A 17,831-nucleotide genomic window follows, 5' to 3' on the forward strand; every position below is an offset into this window, starting at 1 on the left:
GGTCTTCTCCCCCTCCGCGGCCGCTAAGCCCTCACCTGTTTTTTGTGGCATTCCCCAGGGTTCCCGTGTGTCGCCTACACTTTATAACATGTTCACCAAATCTCTTTTTGATATTCTTGACTATCTGGGTGTCTCCTACACAAATTATGCAGACAACACCCAGATACTCATCCCCATCACTGAAGAACATATGGTGGACACCAAATCACTGAACGACGTCTACCTGGTTATCCAGGCCTGGATGTATCAACGTGAGCTTTGTCTTAATGATAAGACTGAGCTCCTCATCCTTGGTTCACACTACTATCTTAGAAAACTTGACTCTGCATTCAAGTCTTTTATCATCGACGGCAACACCATCAATGTGTAGAACGACACCAAAACCCTTGGCCTCTACCTAGATTCCACCTTGTCACTTCCAGCCAAACCAATTCTGTTACATCTGCCTCGGCCTTCACGTGCAAACCTATCACTGCTTGCCGCTCCTTTCTCTCCACAACTAACTGCATTATCTTAGCCAGAACTCTTGTCATGTCCAAGATCGACTATTGCAACACTCTTTATCTGGGGACTAGCCAACGGAGCCTAAACAAGTTGCAGGTCACTCAGAACGCCATCAGGGCAGCCCTCAACATTTCAAGAAATAATCACATATCAGACAGCAGACGTAACCTGGGATGGCTTACAGTAGCCCAGAGAATCTCACTGAAAACCCTGACCCTCACTCATAAGTGTCTTTCTAACCAGGCTTCTACCTATCTCTCCACTCGATTTACACCCCACACTTCCACTCACCTGCTGAGATCTGCCCAACCCAACTGTCTCGTCCTCCCCAGGTTCCAGCTGCAGAAAGCAGGTGGAAGAAGCTTCCCGGTGCTAGCAACCAAATTATGTAACTCACTGCCCACTACACTCAGGTTCAAACCTTTTTTCTGAGCCTTCAAATGTAAAACTAAACTTGGCTATATGATTGCGACTATTCCACTAAGTAGCGGCCCTACACACTACCTAGACCTTACTTTGGCCATTTCCTATCATATTCTGGCACACTCCTGTATATAACTGCTATTGTAAATTTTGATTGCATCTGACCTTTATATACCTACTAATGTAAATTATGATTGTATATGACCGAATTCTCGTGTTCGTTACATATTTTCCTCTGTTGTTTATACCTGCACCATTTCATGTTTGTATGCTGTACTTGCCTTACATGTCTAACCTAACCGAAGATATGCGCCCAGATGCCCGAGGCCCAAACTCGCTTTACAAATAAAGAAAATACAAATCATCCAGGCATGGATGGCAACTCATCGTCTATGCCTGAATGATGCTAAAACAGAGCTCCTCATCCTGGGTACCCCCACCAACCTCAAAAAACGATGCCGAGAATACTCCTCTTTCATAATTGATGGTAACCTCATCAAAGTGGCCACTGAGGTAGGTTTTTACCTTGATTCCACTCTCACCTTTACCCAACAAGTGAATGCCATGGCCTCGGCCACCGCTTACACTTGTAAACCTATCCGAACTGGCAAACCCTTTCTCTCAGATAACAGCAGCAACATCCTGGCCAGAGCCCTTATCCTCTCTAGGCTGGATTATAGCAATGCCCTCTACATTGGCTCCAATAAATCCATCATCCGGAGAATCCAAACACTACAAAATAATGCCCCTAGGGCAGCCCTCAGCGTGGCTAAGAGAAATCGTATCAGAGATTAGGCGCCAAAATAACTGGCTCTCAACCCATGACAAAATCCAGTTAATAACTGCCTCACTCACCCACAAAGCCTTGAATAACGCGGCTCTTAGCCATCTCTCTGAGAGATTCCATAGAAGGACCTCTATCAGACCCTCCAGGCTAGCTAACACCAACTGTCTCTCCATTCCCACATATAAACTCTCCAAGGTCGGAGATTGTAGTTTCCCTGTCAAAGCAGCCCAACTATGTAACACCTTGCCACCCTCACTCCAAGAAGACCAACTCTACCAGAGCTTTAGACTTCGCTACATCAACTGTCTCAAAGCTCTGATCACCAAGGCCCGTACCACCTGAAGCTACCCCTTGCTTTTATAGTATGCCTACTCGTGCGATTATTTTCCTTGTGTGTATTGATTCACATTTGTTTTTATAACTGTACCATTGTCCCATATCTGTGTGCCATTTGTAATTTATTCTGTAACCAAGCTGTGCATCTCCTTATAACTTCTCCACCCCGATACCCTCGGGTCTGGCGCGCATTACAAATGAATAAACATACAGTCGCACAGAAAAAATCCCAAGCATTGGACCTTACCCGTACGGATACAACAAGCCACAGTGCAGGGATCCTACCATGTTCAAGCCAGCAGACGGACGTTTCTCCTGGTTCTAGACCTATCCTAACATTTTTCCCTCACTAACCAACTCAGTCCTCTTTCTCGCAGAGCCACAGGAGCTCCTGGAGCATGCCCTTGGGTGCTATCAATGCACAGATTAAACCAACATAACATAACACCAAAAACTGTTTATTTTAAACCCTGGAACTTTTTTCTGTTAACTTTATTCAGAGACTGCAAATATGGGAAAAGGGAGCCATGTGTACCCAGAAACCAATCTCATACTATATAGTCCAAAAGTCAAAATCAGAAAGGCATTACTTTGGACCAAAACCACACATAGGTCTTTTAAAGTTTAGTTGGAAGTGTAAGAGAAGGAAATATGATTTTGGATACAGGACAGAGGACTTTTGCTTTGGAAGGACATACTGACGTATTCATTAGTATCGGTTGCAGCAGGGAAACCCATCTTAGAACTAGGGTCAGGTAGGGTTTTCTTTCTTATTTTATCACCAATAAAAGTCTATATCCAGAAACATGCCTCGTTTGCGTGATCCTCCTCCTTCCACACACCGTTACAGTTATAAGTGCCTAAAGTTAATTAAAAATATATATTTTCATTTGCATGCACGATTGGGTACAAACAAATCTGGATTACGAATAAACACCTTTTTTGGGAGACTCGAGATATATATTTTTCCTCGGCTCAAAAACACTTCCATTTGGGAAAGGGAAAGACTTACTTTACTCCCTAAAAATATTGTCCTCACAACTTCTATACAATTGAGAGTAAAATAGGCTGTCCTTCTCTGGAGACCTGACCACAAAAATCACTTTAATAATTTATATTTGGTCTCAAAATCTAGGTAATAAAAGGTTTGCAAAATTACAAGCAATATCTACTTAGCGAGCCCTTTAGAGGATCATGTGTAGGCCTCTACTCAGCTAGGTAGGGTCAGACGGTCTATTGGGAGGTGGGTGGGGGTTATTATAGGGTTCCACAGGGCAACGTAGACCTACTATTAACTCAGCCAGGTTTTCATTGAGTATTTTCAGGAATATTGGAAACTAATGTGATTCTGATCAACTGAGCAACTTGCTGGCTCTGGGTGCCCCCAATTGGAAGTATTGGCCTGATGTCATCATTGGGACGAATGCTAAAGCTATAGCATGGCCTTAGGCCTAATGTGTGCCTTCATAAGTAACTTCAGCTGATGCTGCCATTATCCAGTATCTTACGTTATTTAATGACACATTTACATGACAGAGCATTGTGATTTGGAAGAGCTAGAGAGTTGCGAATGCACACAACTATTTGGAGAGGGAGAAGGATAAAGAAAAAAAAATACAAAGTTTGCTTACCATACATCATGGTCCTCTCCTTCTGTAAATGTGAGGAGGCGTTTCCCAAAATAAAAGAAAAATACTGTTAAAGTTTCATCCATTTACACAATTAGTAAGGCTTGCCTACATAGATCATGAAACAAACACCAAAATGCCTTATAAAAAAAGGAATAAGTGAACCCAATTCTTAGAGTCTGCAAGTAATTGTAAATGTGATGTGTTGCCAATTCAAATTAAATGACAACCACAAAATCAGTCCAACTTTGCTAGTACATTTTCAACAAGGAATATAGGGTTGTTAAGGAAGTTTTCCTAAGTCCTACTGGTAGTAAGACTTTATTAAGCTACCCCCAGTGGTTTGTAGATCTCCAACTCTTAGCATCAAGCTGTACTAACATAGGGCCTTGGTAGAGTGGCAGAGCAGTCAGGCTAATCTTAAAAAGGAAGATGTGACCGGTAGGTAGGTACACTGAACCTAGTTAGACATGCACACCAAAGGAATTCTCTTACACTTAATAACATAAAATTATATATTATATACACCAGAATCATTTTAAATACTTTAGACAATAAAACTTCGTAATACTTGGGAATACACTTGAAAGGACACTGTTTGCGGTTACATTTGTAGCAACGTTAGAATCGAAAAAAGACAAAGTTATCGTATTATTGGTTATTACGTGCACCTGCGGTTTTGAACAGTTCATACCGCAATGCATTTACTCTGCAAACACATAGTAAAGTCTCTTAAAGGTAGAAAAATGGTTAGTGTAACATTAGCCCGATTCAAGATTCGGGGGGGGGGGGGGGTGGGGGATTTCTTCACCCGGTAAGTCTGTTAAGTGCCAAAACGCAACCCTAGCTAAAGGCAGTTCAGAGAGGGCTCAAAGTCTTGACAAGCAGCAGAATATAAAGAGTTCCTGCAGATTTCTTCTAGTCGCTAGTGCTATAGCAGCAAGTTGGCAACTAACAAGGCAGACCTTTTGAAGGACTCGAAGAGACAACCAGTAGCTTGAATTTGCAGGTGAGAGGCGGTTACCCTGGGCACCTATATGTAAACTCCAAAGCTCTGGAGCGACTTCGCAGAATCCGGTAAGCAATACCTTTTTCTCCACAGTACCTTAGGTTGTAAGAAAATGTTTGTGCTGGATGCTCCGCAATGTTGCAGCTCTGGACCCGGCCTCCGAATTGCTTTGTCTGATGACTGAAGGCAGGACTATAGATGGGATCTCAGCAGAAGTCTCAAAAGTAGGACATGTGGCATGCCGTTTAAGCAACTTCTTGTGCCACACTGCGATTTTGGCACCTTTTCTGCAGCACCAACAAATGGCACGGATCGCCCAGTAAATCATTTTCACGTCCTGCAGCACCATGCTCAGATGAGGGGTTTGAGAGAGTTGGATCTGATCTCTGGAGTGTCCTTACGGGCTCAGCACAGATTTGGACGGATTCAGCCTTTCCAGGACGATGTGCTCGAAATGGGCAGCAGGTCGCTTGGTATTGGCATTCTGTAGCTCTGGAAACTCCTAGGACCTCGGGAGATGGCTCTATTCAAAGTTGGTCTTGGGACCGGTTGTTCCCACCAGCCAAAAGGAAGGAGGAATCCTCTTCTGAGCTCCTCTGACACACAGAAAACAGTGTCAGGAGAGCAGTGGTCGCTTCACTGTGTTGCAAAGGGTCTGCAGGTCTCTCTTGTCATAGCCTTCATCGTTACTTCAGCTTCCAGTGGTCGACTTGCTTTTCACTCCAGAAGCCTCACCTTTTATACTGTTCCAGCACACACTCTTCTGCAACCTCTCAGCTTTTTACAGAAGTAACTTACCCCTGTTAACATTCTTTAGACTGGATGTTCCTCCCGAATATTCCTCATCTTTGATATTCGATATCCAGCTTCAGCTGCTTCGGAAAACTTATTGCGGCCGAGGGCCTTGTGCGTCAATGAAGTCAAATGTCCCTCGAGGGCCTCCAGCTCGAGGATGTCATTGAAGGCATATATAGCAGGTGCAGCGCCTGTTTGCGTCAGTTCTGTTTTTCTTACAGTAGAAACTACCCGCATAACCACAGGTTTGCTCATACTCAACTTTGAAGGAAAGCTGTAATAGCATGGGGAATTCTACAGTGGGGTAGGCTGTGAGGGCGAGGAGGAATACGTGGGGGGGGGGGATAAGGGGGGAATAAGAATTTAGTTTTCAATGGTTTTCATGAACCAAATGGAGAACAGCTTTCCAAAAGTTTCCATCCCGACTGAGGGAAGACTCAAGGCAGTAATATTTTGTGAACGTATGAATAGCAGACCACGTCACTGCCTCAAAAATATTTGTGATCGGTACACCCCTTTGCAGGGCTGTAGAGGTAGCCATACCCGTGGTGGAATGTGCCCTTAATTCTTCCGGAGGATACTTGCCCGCCAGTCTGTAGCCTTCCGAAATTGCCAGAATGAGCCACCTGGATAAGGTCTGTTTTGCAACAGCCTGACCTAGTTTGTGAATTGTATAGCCTATAAAAAGCTGATCGTCAATACAAACATTTGATAGCCTAGATATCTAAAAGCTCAGAGCTCTGCGTGGATCCAATCTAGGTAATCTCTCCTCCTCTTTGCCAGGATGAGGTGGAGAATTGAAAGTGGGTAAAACAATGTTCTGCCCCTACATGAAAATCAGAAATGATTTTGCCTAAAAATGAAGGCTTAACCCCTCAGAACAACCCTATCCTTATAGAAGATAGTAAAGGGTGGCTTGGATAAAAGTGCCTGTAATTCACTCACTCTACGGGCTGAAGTTAAGGATCTGCGTGAAATGACCAAATGCAAAAGTCTGACTACCAAAAGTCCCCCCCCCCCCAGACACCCCAATATATATATATATATATATATATATATATATATATATATATATATTACATATTACATTACTCACCGTAATCGTATTTCTGATGCTTGTATCTGCTTAGATTCACATGCTGTGCATAGGCCGACATCTAGTGGAAGCTGCGGAATATTACAGTTTGTTTTTCGGAACTCGAAAATGGGCGTTGACACAGGGGGTGCCAGTAATACTATCCCTAGTGTGATGTCCACTGTACCCAAGATCCCTAGCATGAGGAGTAGAGTGAGTACAGATAATCCAAGCAGATAGAAGACTGCAAGCAACCATGCGCCTTCTCTCAGAGGGGAGGAAGGGTGGGTCGCATGTGAATCTAAGCAGATACAAGCATCAGAAATACGATTACGGTGAGTAATGTATCCCTTCTGAGGCTTTTGGAATCTGCTTCGATCACATGCTGTGCATAGATTAGCGAGCAGTACCTGAAGGAGGTGGGATGTGAGAAGGGTCATGAGCAAATAAGTGTCTTAGAACCGCTTGTCCCACTTGTGTAGCTGCCTTGGAATGGGTGTCAATGCAGTAATGCTGAGTAAAAGTGTGAATAGAGCTCCAAGTAGCTGCTTTGCAAATGGTGTCAAGGGGTCCATTTGCAATGAAAGCCAGAGTGGCCCCAATGCCTCTAGTAGAGTGGGCTCTTGGCGTGAAAGGCAGAGTTCTTTCAGAGAGTGAGTAACACAGCTGGATACAGTTAATAATCCACTTCGAGATGGCACCTTTAGAGACACGATCCGCCTCTCTGTCTGTATCTACGGAGACAAACAGTTGGTCTGTTTTCCTTAGCGGTCTGGTCTTGTTTACATAGTAGAGGACCGCCCTACACACATCTAGGGTGTGTAGTTTCACCTCAGCCGAGCTTTGAGGGTCCTGGAAGAAAGCCGGAAGCTCGATGGACTGGTTTACGTGGAATTTAGATATAAACTTAGGTGAGAACCCAGGGTGTGTGCATAAAACTAGTTTGTCTTTATGGACAGTAAAGAAGGGATCCTGCACTGACAGAGCCTGAATTTCACTGACCCTTCTTATAGAAGTAATAGCTATTAAGAAGGCCGTTTTATAAGTTAGGTGTTTGAGGCTGCTTTTATGCATGGGCTCGAAAGGAGGGCCCATGAGTTTAGATAGCACCACATTAAGGTCCCACCCTGGTGGTGGGTTTGAAATAGGAGGGTGAAGTCTCTTTACTCCTTCCATGAAGGCTTTAACTACTGGTACTTTCCACCACAAGACCTTGTTATGGGAAGTGGTGTATGCCGACAGGGCTGCCAGGTGTACTTTCAGCGAGTTAAAAACCAATCCTGCATCTAGCAGGTGGAGCATGTATGTAACAATAGTGGAAGGAGTGCAATCAACTGGGTTGATTTGTCTACTCTGGCACCAGATAACGAATCTCTTCCACTTGTCAAAGTAGCAGTGCCTTGTGTTTGGTTTCCTAGATTCCTTTAGGATGTCCATACACCTCTGTGGTAAATTGAGATGTCCAAACTCTATGACCTCAGGAGCCATGCTGCCAGGTTCATTGAGTTGGGTTGCTGATGCACTGTTTCACCTTGGTGCTGGGACAGTAGGTTGTACCAGGCCGGAAGTTTGATGGGCTCACACACCGCCATCCTGCGTAGGTGTGGGAACCACGGTTGTCTTGCCCACATGGGAGCAACTAGGACGAGCGTCATCGACTCTGTTCATCTTGTTGACCACCTTCCTGATGAGGAGTTGGTGGAAAAGCGTACGCAAACATCCCTGACCAGTTCATCCACAGGGCGTTCCCCCTGGGAGTCTGGTTGGGGGAACCTGGATGCAAATCCTGGGCATTGTCTGTTTTCGCTTGTGGCGAATAAGTCTATAGTGGGGAAACCCCACTGAGAGAAGATATCTTCTACGACCTCTCTGTGTAGAACCCATTCGTGTTCCTCTGGGAGGGAGTCCCTGCTCAGAGCATCCGCTAGGGAATTGAGCTCCCCTGGAACATGTTGTGATGGCAGGAAGATGTTCCGTCTGAGTGCCCATATCCAGATTTTCTGGGCAAGCTTGGACAGATTTGGTGAACCTCGTTCAGGAGGGGTTGGTTATCGACAGGGGAGTCGGTAAACAAGGCTTCCTTCTCTACCGGGGAATCTACTCTGTAGGTTTCAGGGTCTTCCTCTTCTTGGTCCTCATCCCCATAGTAGCCCGTCCCGGTTTGCTCTTCTACCATGCCAAATTCTTGGTCCTCACCAAAGGAAGTCTCTCCTTGATACTCTGAGTATGGCCGTGAGTATGGTTGTACATCGAAGGGGTCCACAGACCTCATAGGTGTCTCAAACCGGGGCTTCTTACTCGGGGGGGGGGGGGAATAGGATCATTAGAGCCTGAGGGTGTAGCCCCTTGTGGATTATATGAAAGGAAATGGTCTGGATTTTTATCATAAAAGACTGCCAAAGAAGACATCCTTGACATGACCCTATCTATGTCATCACTCGACCATTCTTTGGAACTGGGAATGACTCTCTCAGAAAGTCTAGGAGACTTATCCTGAGTAGATTTGCTGGTTTTAGAAATAGAAGCAGACTGGGCTTGTCTGTCTGTTTAGGATGAGTGGAGTGTTTCACAGGTGTGGAAGAGTGCAGTGGCTGCTTCTTCTGCTGTTTTCCCCCCTCCCCATGAGTGGAAAAGTGTTTTCCCTGTCCCTTTGTGGTTCCGGAGGTTTTCGACGCCCGGCGTCGAGGATCGGGGGTAGAGTCCCTGTCCTTTGAACGTGGGGCCGTGCTGATCTTGTCTGCGGGCTCTGACTCCTGGAGAGCGGCCTGGGGGTGGAAGTCGTCTTCATCCTCCGACGATCGAACTTCTGTTAGCTTAGGGAGCGAGGCACTCTTGGCAAGAATGGATGATTGCCTGGAGTCATGCGGCGATCTCGATCGAGAACGCCCAGAGGACACCGATTCGGACCGTTCTCTATGTGCCTCTTTCCGAGAACTCGACGTCGAGTCTCGGTTGGACTTCGTGTGTTTTGTGCGAGTGGTGTGTGAAGCGCTTGTGTCACCGGGGGTCTTCCCCATAGCCACCCTGTCGGACGACCTTCCGAGGTCGGGGACCTGCGCTCGGCTGTCTTACAACGCCATAATGCCCTCGCCGTCCGAAAGCACAGCGTCGCTGCCATCGCTGAAGGCGCCCTCCGCTGCCATGGCCGCCTGCCTGGCGTGGTGGGCCCAACGCTTCGTCGAACGGTCCTTAAGTGTCTTAGGTTTAAACCTATTGCACGCTCTGCAGTTCACCTCGGGGTGGTCCCTCGGCAAGCAGAGATTGCAGCGGCGTGCCCGTCGACCCAAGGGTATATGCGATTGCACTTGGGGCAGAATTGAAAAGGGGTACCCTCCATACACACCTTGAGGCAGCGGGCTGGTAAGTGTAGGAAATGTATAAGGTGTAGCTATATACCAAGAGTGTAGAGTATGTCCAACCCCCCACTCTCCCTACTTGCGGGGCCGAGGCCAGAGGCCTTCGAAGGCCCGGGCCGAGGCCAGAGGCCTTCCGAGGCCCAAATCCGTCGTGCAGCAGCCGACGGTCGAATTCTTCTCTAAGCCGGCGTCGAGTGTCGAAGTTAGACGTTGGGATGGGGAAAGGATGTAAATTAATCGATATTTTAGCAAAAGTATGGCTAAGGCCAGGGGACTCCGCAAAATGCTTCCGACCAGTATGGCGGAAAAAAACAATCTGAGGATCCTAGACGCGTGAGGGATCTTGGGTACAGTGGACATCACACTAGGGATAGTATTACTGGCACGCCTTGTGTCGACGCCCATTTTCGAGTTCCAAAAAACAAACTAATACTCTGCAGAATCCACTAGATGTCGGCCTATGCACAGCATGTGATCTAAGCAGATTCCACAAGCCTCAGAGATAGATATATATATATATATATATATATATATATATATATATATATATTTATATCTCTCTCTCTCACTGCTGGAAAATGGGGGTCGGACTTTGGGGGGTCTGATTTTTTTGCATTCTGGAATTTCGTACAATACCGAAGTTAATGCTACCAAGAGAATGGTTTTAAATGTTAACTTTAGAAGACATGAATGCTAAGGTTCTAAGGGTTAACTGCTGGTAGTCTCAAGCAAGATATTTTGTGCTGTGATGTAGTGTGTGCTGCCAAGACTGTACCTTAAGTGAATGTTATTGGGACTTTTACAGCTCCGCTACCATTGTCCTCGTCTCCATGCGCTCCGGCAGGTCAGAAAAGAAAGGGGTCTGGAAGGGCTTAGTTAGTGGGATTCAGAGGGAAAGGAGCTTTGATGTGCTGTTGGTAGCTTCAGTTTGGAAAAACAAGACACTTTGCTGGTTTGTTTGTTGGTGGATGACGTTTGGTGTGCAAGTGTTCATGTGGGTTACGTGTGGTTGATTTTAGGGTGTTGTGTAGGGTTTGTGGAGGTTTTAAGTTTTGTCTGCAAAGAGGTATGGGTGGGTTTGCTACAATTCAGCTAAAGGTAATAAATTGTCTACCCCAAGAAGTCAAAGTGAAATGCCCTGGCAACACTCGTGAACATAGCCAGGTGCAACCAAGTAGCCACATTCAAAGTTCAAGCAAGTGCAATACACTGGCTACCTCTGAGGATTCTTCTGAGTGCAATGCATTGGCTACCCTTTGCAGTTCTAGACTGAATACATTGGCTACTGTGACTAATCTGGGGATGTTGTCCCTCCTCTCATAGGGGTGTAGGGGGTGGGTGGGAGAAGATCTTTCCCCATAAGACTGTGTCCACAGTACAATAGTCCCCCTGGGTGTGGATCGTATGGGGAAGGAAGCTCCCTATGGGATTGGTGACGACTATTCTCAGGGAACGCATTATGCCCCTGCCTTAATACACCCAACCCCTTCTTTAATATCCAACCAACCCCCAACCCCTCTTGATGTAAAGCCAATGTGCTCTGTTGCCAAGTCAGGCACTTTATTATACCTGACAAACCTGAAACACAACAGAATACCAAACGTCTTACATCTAAGTACTGTGAAAAGGAAGATGGCCTGGCGTTCCGAGTATCACTCAGGAGAAGCAAAGCGAGTGATCTAGCTTCTCACGACACTAGAACCCTGTTGGCCCAAACAAACACAAACCAGCACGTGAGTTGAAAAGGAGCTCAGTTGGAGAAACTGCTGGAGCCGTGAACCGGGCATGCTGTCAAAAGCCAAAGGGGAAGAATCCGCAAAGCAAGGAGAACCCGAACCTGGTCAAAGCTGGAAGAACTACTCTGGCTCCTACCGATACATACCTCTGGGCAACCCAGGCACCGGCAAACTGCCTGTAAGGCATGATGCACAGCTGGGCTGTGATACACTTGCAGAACCGCTTCAGACCTCGCCATTCACCCAAACACTACCCGAGCCTCAAAGAGCAATGCAGCTGTTGGGAAAATGCCAGTGTCAGGTTTCCACTGAGTATTCGAATTAAGAAGGGTCAGGGAACAGAAGGAATGCTGGAGGAGCAGAAGAGGTGCAGGGGTCAAAGGATGGTGCTGAGTATGAGGTGCTGGTATCCAGTCAAATTTACAAAAATGGCAAAATAAATGTACAAATGGTTATTCCTTTATTTTATGTTTTCTTTTTGTTTCGTTATTAAAAAAAAATGTGTTGATCGAGGGGTCGCTCCCCCTCCCGCCCCATGTATAAATAAAATAAAAATAAAAAACTCGACAATATTTTGTTTGGCGTTTTGGTGTTGAAAAAAATGGCATTTCGAAAATGTGACGTTCGAAAATGTCACTATGCGCCTGAGGTGCTTGGCAAAGATTTTTTCCTGAACATTATGCTGGTGTAGTACCCATCTAAGATGGCGAGGATGACTGTACGCGTTCATTGACTAAAGAGTGACAGTGAGGTAGCATGGAATCTTGAAAACGTTTCTAAACTGCCTTTCGCCTTTCATTCAAGCAATGAACAGGAAGGTCACAGCAACCAGAGAAAATTTGTGAAAAGTAAAAAGGTACTCATCTGTGGGAGTGATTAACTCAAGAGCTAGAACTCCACGAAACTCCAGAAGATTACCAGCAGGACTAAGGTAAGTGCTGCCATTCAATTGTAAACATGAGTTTCAACGTGTTTAATGTTAAAAACTTACTTGGCAAACGTTCTTAAAATAATTAAGATACACAGAAGAAAGTACTTGTTGAACGTTAAGAAGCAGCGTGATGTCAAGTTTTAAATTTAATTGCTTCTATAAATCAGTTTTTAGGATGGTGGGTGGTCTAAGGAAAACTCAAAGATTTTAGTGGTGCACGTCTGTTAGGAAAGATTTCTCTTTAGAGCAAACACCCTTCGTTCCATTTTTATGGATTCTCAAACTTTTTGCTTTCATTTTTTAATCTGAACAGAACTTATTTTAGTGAAGTGAAGCCTCCAGCTTCACAACACTGGCTTTTGCTCATTTATCATGGGGAAACTGACATGGCTCTCAGGCTGTCAGGACTGGGAAGACATGCATTACTCACCGTAATAGCATTTGATGATTGTATCTGCTTAGATTCACATGCTGTGCATATAGTATGACATCTAGTGGTAATCGCGGAGTAGAACAAGTACCAACTGGTAACGTTCGACTGGATGTTCCTCCCAAGTATTCCTCATCTAGGATATTATTATCTCACCAGTTTCGCTGCTTCGGAAACACATTCTCGGCAGAGGACCCTGTGCACGATGTAGTGCCATCCATGTCCCTCAAAGGCCGCCGTGGTGATGTCACCAGTAGTACAAATAGCTTGTGCCGCGCCCGTTGGCTTCAGTTCTGTTTTTTCGTTGTAGAACTCGAGGAACCGTCCAGGCGTGCCCCAGACTGTAAGCTCTTCGGAAACGCAGAGTGCAATTCATGTAAATTGTACAGCGGGTAGGATGGGATGGGCGATGAGGAATACGTGGGAGGGACATCCAGTTGAAGAACCTTAACAGTTGGTAAGTAACTTGTTCTTCGAATGGATTGTGTTCTCCCACATATTCCTCATCTATGATAAACTACCAAAGCAGTGATAATATTGGCGGTGGGAGTACCATTTAGTCTCATGAATGGTATTAAGTACTGCCTTCGCAAAAAGGACTTCTTGGGAAGAAGAAGAGTCTAAGCAGTAATGCTTAACGAAAGTATGAATTGATGCCCAAGTTGCAGCTGAGCAGATGTCAATTACAGGGGCTCCCTTCTGGAGAGCCGCGAAAGTTGCCATGCCCCTCGTGGAATGAGCCCCAAGCCCTTCCGGCAGTTCCTTTCCAGCTAGCCTGTAACATTCCAATAGCTAGATTAAGCCAGTGGGATATAGTCTGTTTAGTCACCACCAATCCCAATTTAGGACTGGTATAACCCACAAAAAATTGGTCATCCTGGCGTAAATTCTGCCATTTTCGTTAAATAAAAACTCAGAGCCTTTTTGGGTTTAGTCTATGCAACCTCTCCTCGTTGCCCAAATGAGGAGGAGGGTAGAATGTTGAGTGTTATTTTTTGTGACCAGTGAAAGTCAGAAACTGCTTTCGGCAAGAAAGATGGTTCAACTCTAAGGACTTATCCTTATGAAAGGTAGTATACAGAGGTTAGCATGTAAGAGCCTGTAACTCATTAATTACAGGCTGATGTTAGTGTCACAAGGTCAGTTTTCCGTGTTAAAAGCCTTAACGGGCAGGAATGTCAAGGCTCAAAGGATATACATGTTAAAAACTTCACAAGATTCAAATCCCAAGCAGGGACCTAAAATGGTACTGGAGGGTACACGTTAGTGAGCCCCTTCATGAATTGCACAAAAAATAAATTTTGGAATAGGAAACCTCTTCAGAAGAGCGCCTAAAGATGGAAAGCGGAGGTAGGAATCCCTTTATTGTTCCAATCTGGAGCACCAGATTAGCCAGATGCAACTGGAAAAAAAGCACCATAGGAATGCCATATTGAAAAGGGTCCACATTCTTGTCTTTGCACCAGTTACTGAACTTGTTCCAACGACACTGGTACAAAGACTTGGTTGTTGGCCTTCTGGCCGAAAGCAAGATCTCCATTATGTCGTCCGAGCGGTCCCAATCCTTATATCTCAGCCTCTCAAACCATGCGTGAAGGCCAAGTGCCTTGACCTCTGGATGGAGAACCCAACCTTCGCCTTGCGAGAGAAGATCCTCTCTTTGTGGAAGACGTATTGGAGGGCAGATGGACATGGCCAGAAGGTCCGGGTACCACTTTCTCTTGGACCAATCCAGAGCAATTGGGATCATGGTTTTCCTGAACTTTATCAACCTCCTGATTACATGAGGAATCACGGGGACGGGAGGAAACGCGTACAGGAGTGGAAATTGCCAGTCCACTACGAACGTGTCCCCTAGAGCTCCTCTTGGAGAAAATTCCCTTGATCAGTAACGATCAGAATTCAGATTGGCCTCAGACGCGACCAGATCCACTTGAGGGGTTCCCCAAAGTGTGAAGATCTCTTGAAAGACTTCCTGAGCTAGTTCCCACTTGTGTGAGAGACTGCTCTGCCTGCTCAGAGCATCCGCCGTCGTGTTTTGCTCTCCGGCTAGGTGAACTGCTGATAGAGATTCCTTCTTGTCTGCCCAGAACCAGAGCTGCATTGCCTATGCACAGTGGTAGTGACCCTACGCCTCCTCTTGTTAAGGTAGTACATGGCCACTGCGTTGTCTGTCATTATCAGGCCATTATTTTCCAGTACAGCAAGCAGAAAAGCCATCAGTGCTAATCTGATTGCCCTCAGCTCCAAAAGGTTGATGTGTAATTTGGACTCCGATGGAGACCAACGACGGCTTATTGTCAGTTTGTTGGTATGGGCTCCCCACCCCGTGAGTTAGGCGTCCGTCACTACCGTTATCTTCGGCCATGGTTGCCAAAAAGGTTATCCCTTGAAAATGTTGTCCTCGCAAGGCCTCCAAATTAGGTCCGGAGCAACTCTGCTCAAACATGCAGAAGATCTGACATGTTCTCTGAAAATTGGGACCACCGAGTTCTGAGAGCCCATTGAAGGGATCTCATTCTCAATCTGTCCTCTGGCACCAGAAAAATGCAGGATACAATGAAGCCAAGCAACCTTTAAAAAAAAAAAAAAGTGGAAGGCCGGCAGATGCTGGGCATTACGGAATTTTGCTACCATCTGCTGAAGGTGTTGAGCTCTCACCTCGGGAGGTGAGTGTTAGGGAGAATTCTCTGTTTAGGCTGAATTTCCTAACCTAGTGAGTCCCTGTTACAAAGCGAGTGGGAATAGACTACACAATAGACAAATGTGAGGTTGAACTTTGTTTTAATAGTTTCTTATTTCCTTTTCCCTTGTAACATGGGAACAAACAACATTGGCGAATAATTAGGTTACTCTTGACTCTGGTGGCTCCTACTTTCCTGGATCAGTCTTTTTGCTTCTCTTGACCATAAGCTTTTGATGAGAGGAGTAATGCCCTTATAACTTCCTGTGCATATCTTCTATACTGCTTGACCTCCTCCAGATTCCCACGTGGCCTCTTCTATAACTTCCTTTCTCTTTACAGTTCCCTTGACCCCCTTGTGGCCTCGTAACAATATGGATAGGGCGCTGATTCTCTTATTGTCAATGTCTTAACTTTTCTGCCGCCGCTCCTGACGTCGTACCCGATTGTCCCAACCTCCTTCTCCTCACCTCATTTCATGTCACAGGCTCTTTTCCTGCTACTCGGCCGTGGGAGGGAGCCTCTGCTCTGCAATAGGGTGTTACCCTATTACTGTACCTCCTCCGGAGTCAGCGTTAGCTTCCTGGGTCTTCTGTCATCGCTATTTCATTCAGCCTGTGCCGGTGCAGTCGCACAGCTGATCATACGGCTTCAGTCGTCGTAGCACTGACTGATTCCTCCTCCGCAGCAGCGGCCGTTTCGATGCGGCTTCGCGGTCTTCGTCAGGCCGCCGGGCGGACTCCTTAGCTCCTCCTCCGCAAAGGTGGGGGCCTCGACACTGCTCTGCGGTGTCCTCCCAGCTGATCGACCTCACAGCTGATCTCCTCGCTTCAGCTGTCTTCGGCGAGCGGACTCCTCCGCGAAGGTGGGGCTTGTTACCGCTCCTCTTCCCCTTCTCGGCAGCGAGCCGGTCCAAACTACGGGGCTCCGTTGGCAGATGGAGCGACCCTCTTCCCACACGGAGTCTCTGTCCCTCTCTCACGATTCTCCGCTGAATCTTTGCTACAAACTATGGTAAACTATGACAACTTCACAAGATGCTCAACGGGAGCGTATCTTGACTTAACCTTCATGGCCCCTCTGTCTCAGTAGGCCCATTCATATACGATTTCCTCCTCCGAGGTAGCCTTTTCCTCCTCACCGTTCTCGGCAGGCTAAAAAACAAAAAAACAACAAAAAAACATCCAGTATTAAAGTAAAGCACCTTCTTAGGTCATCTCTTTATCTCTCATTGGAGCTCTCAGATGTCTTTCCCATAGCTATGGCCCTTCCCCTCACTTATGACCTCATCCATGTACTCTTCCTGCTTAGCATAGGCCTATGGGGTTTGTAGTTAATTGGCTCTGATATATCTCAGCCTCCTCTGGCCTCATCACAGTCCCCCAGCAGCTTTGCTGGATTGTTGGTGTTTATTTTTTTCTCCTGCCAAGAGTGAGACTCTTTTACCCTCACTCTTGGGCATGATTTGAGTGTGTTTCTTTGACACTAGATTTGTTTAATGGGCTATGGGGTCTTTTACTCCATAGGGCTTCATGTGTTTTTGTGATGTGTGTTACACAGCACCCTCAGTGCAGTAACACAGGGGTGTCATAGTGACCCCCCAGTATAGACTCCATACCCTGGGACCGACTACTGTCTCCCAGGGCATGTAAAGTCACCATTGACTTTACTAGTCTTAAATTCTGAACAGAACCAGTACAAACCATCATATTGTGGACGTACTGGCTGGGGCAATTCGATTGCCCTGGGGTCTGTTAGTCGAGGGGGCACGTCTCCGTCCCCCCTGATCGAGTTTTTGCTGGTGGCAGTGGATACTACTTTTTATATTCAACCGTGAATATTTCTCTATGAGATTTTCCCATTGTTCGAGGCTACTATCTTTAGTTATTTAATTACGATAGCTTCGAACATACCGCCGGTTTATTTAATTATTATTAATTCTCCGGTTGGTATTTTTTGCCAAAACTCGGTTCTAAAATGGCGTTTGTGTTCTCTTCTGTGACTCCAACCCAAGTCGAGCCCTTTGTTCCACTTTTTGGCAGGCTTCTCCACAGAAGCCCTCCAAAGTGGTGCCACTCTGTCTGGGGTACTTAGGAGGGGTGGAGGGGGATTTAGGCACCCTGGACTGAGTTGCCTAG

At 46.0% G+C, this 17,831-nt stretch overlaps 1 protein-coding gene across 2 annotated transcripts in view; it reads right to left on the reverse strand.

Annotated features, from left to right (window-relative positions):
• Positions 1–17,831, reverse strand: part of LOC138497172 (uncharacterized) — a 1,228,614-nt gene that overhangs the window by 1,030,075 nt on the left and 180,708 nt on the right. For both annotated transcript variants that reach the window (XM_069620463.1, XM_069620462.1), the window contains exon 4: positions 3,682–3,703. In XM_069620463.1, the coding sequence (XP_069476564.1) occupies positions 3,682–3,703 (22 nt within the window). The remainder of the gene's footprint in view (positions 1–3,681; positions 3,704–17,831) is intronic.

This window comes from Ambystoma mexicanum, chromosome 5q (assembly GCF_040938575.1).
Source record: "Ambystoma mexicanum isolate Mex_15411 chromosome 5q, UKY_AmexF1_1, whole genome shotgun sequence".
In the NCBI taxonomy this organism is placed as follows: domain Eukaryota; kingdom Metazoa; phylum Chordata; class Amphibia; order Caudata; family Ambystomatidae; genus Ambystoma; species Ambystoma mexicanum.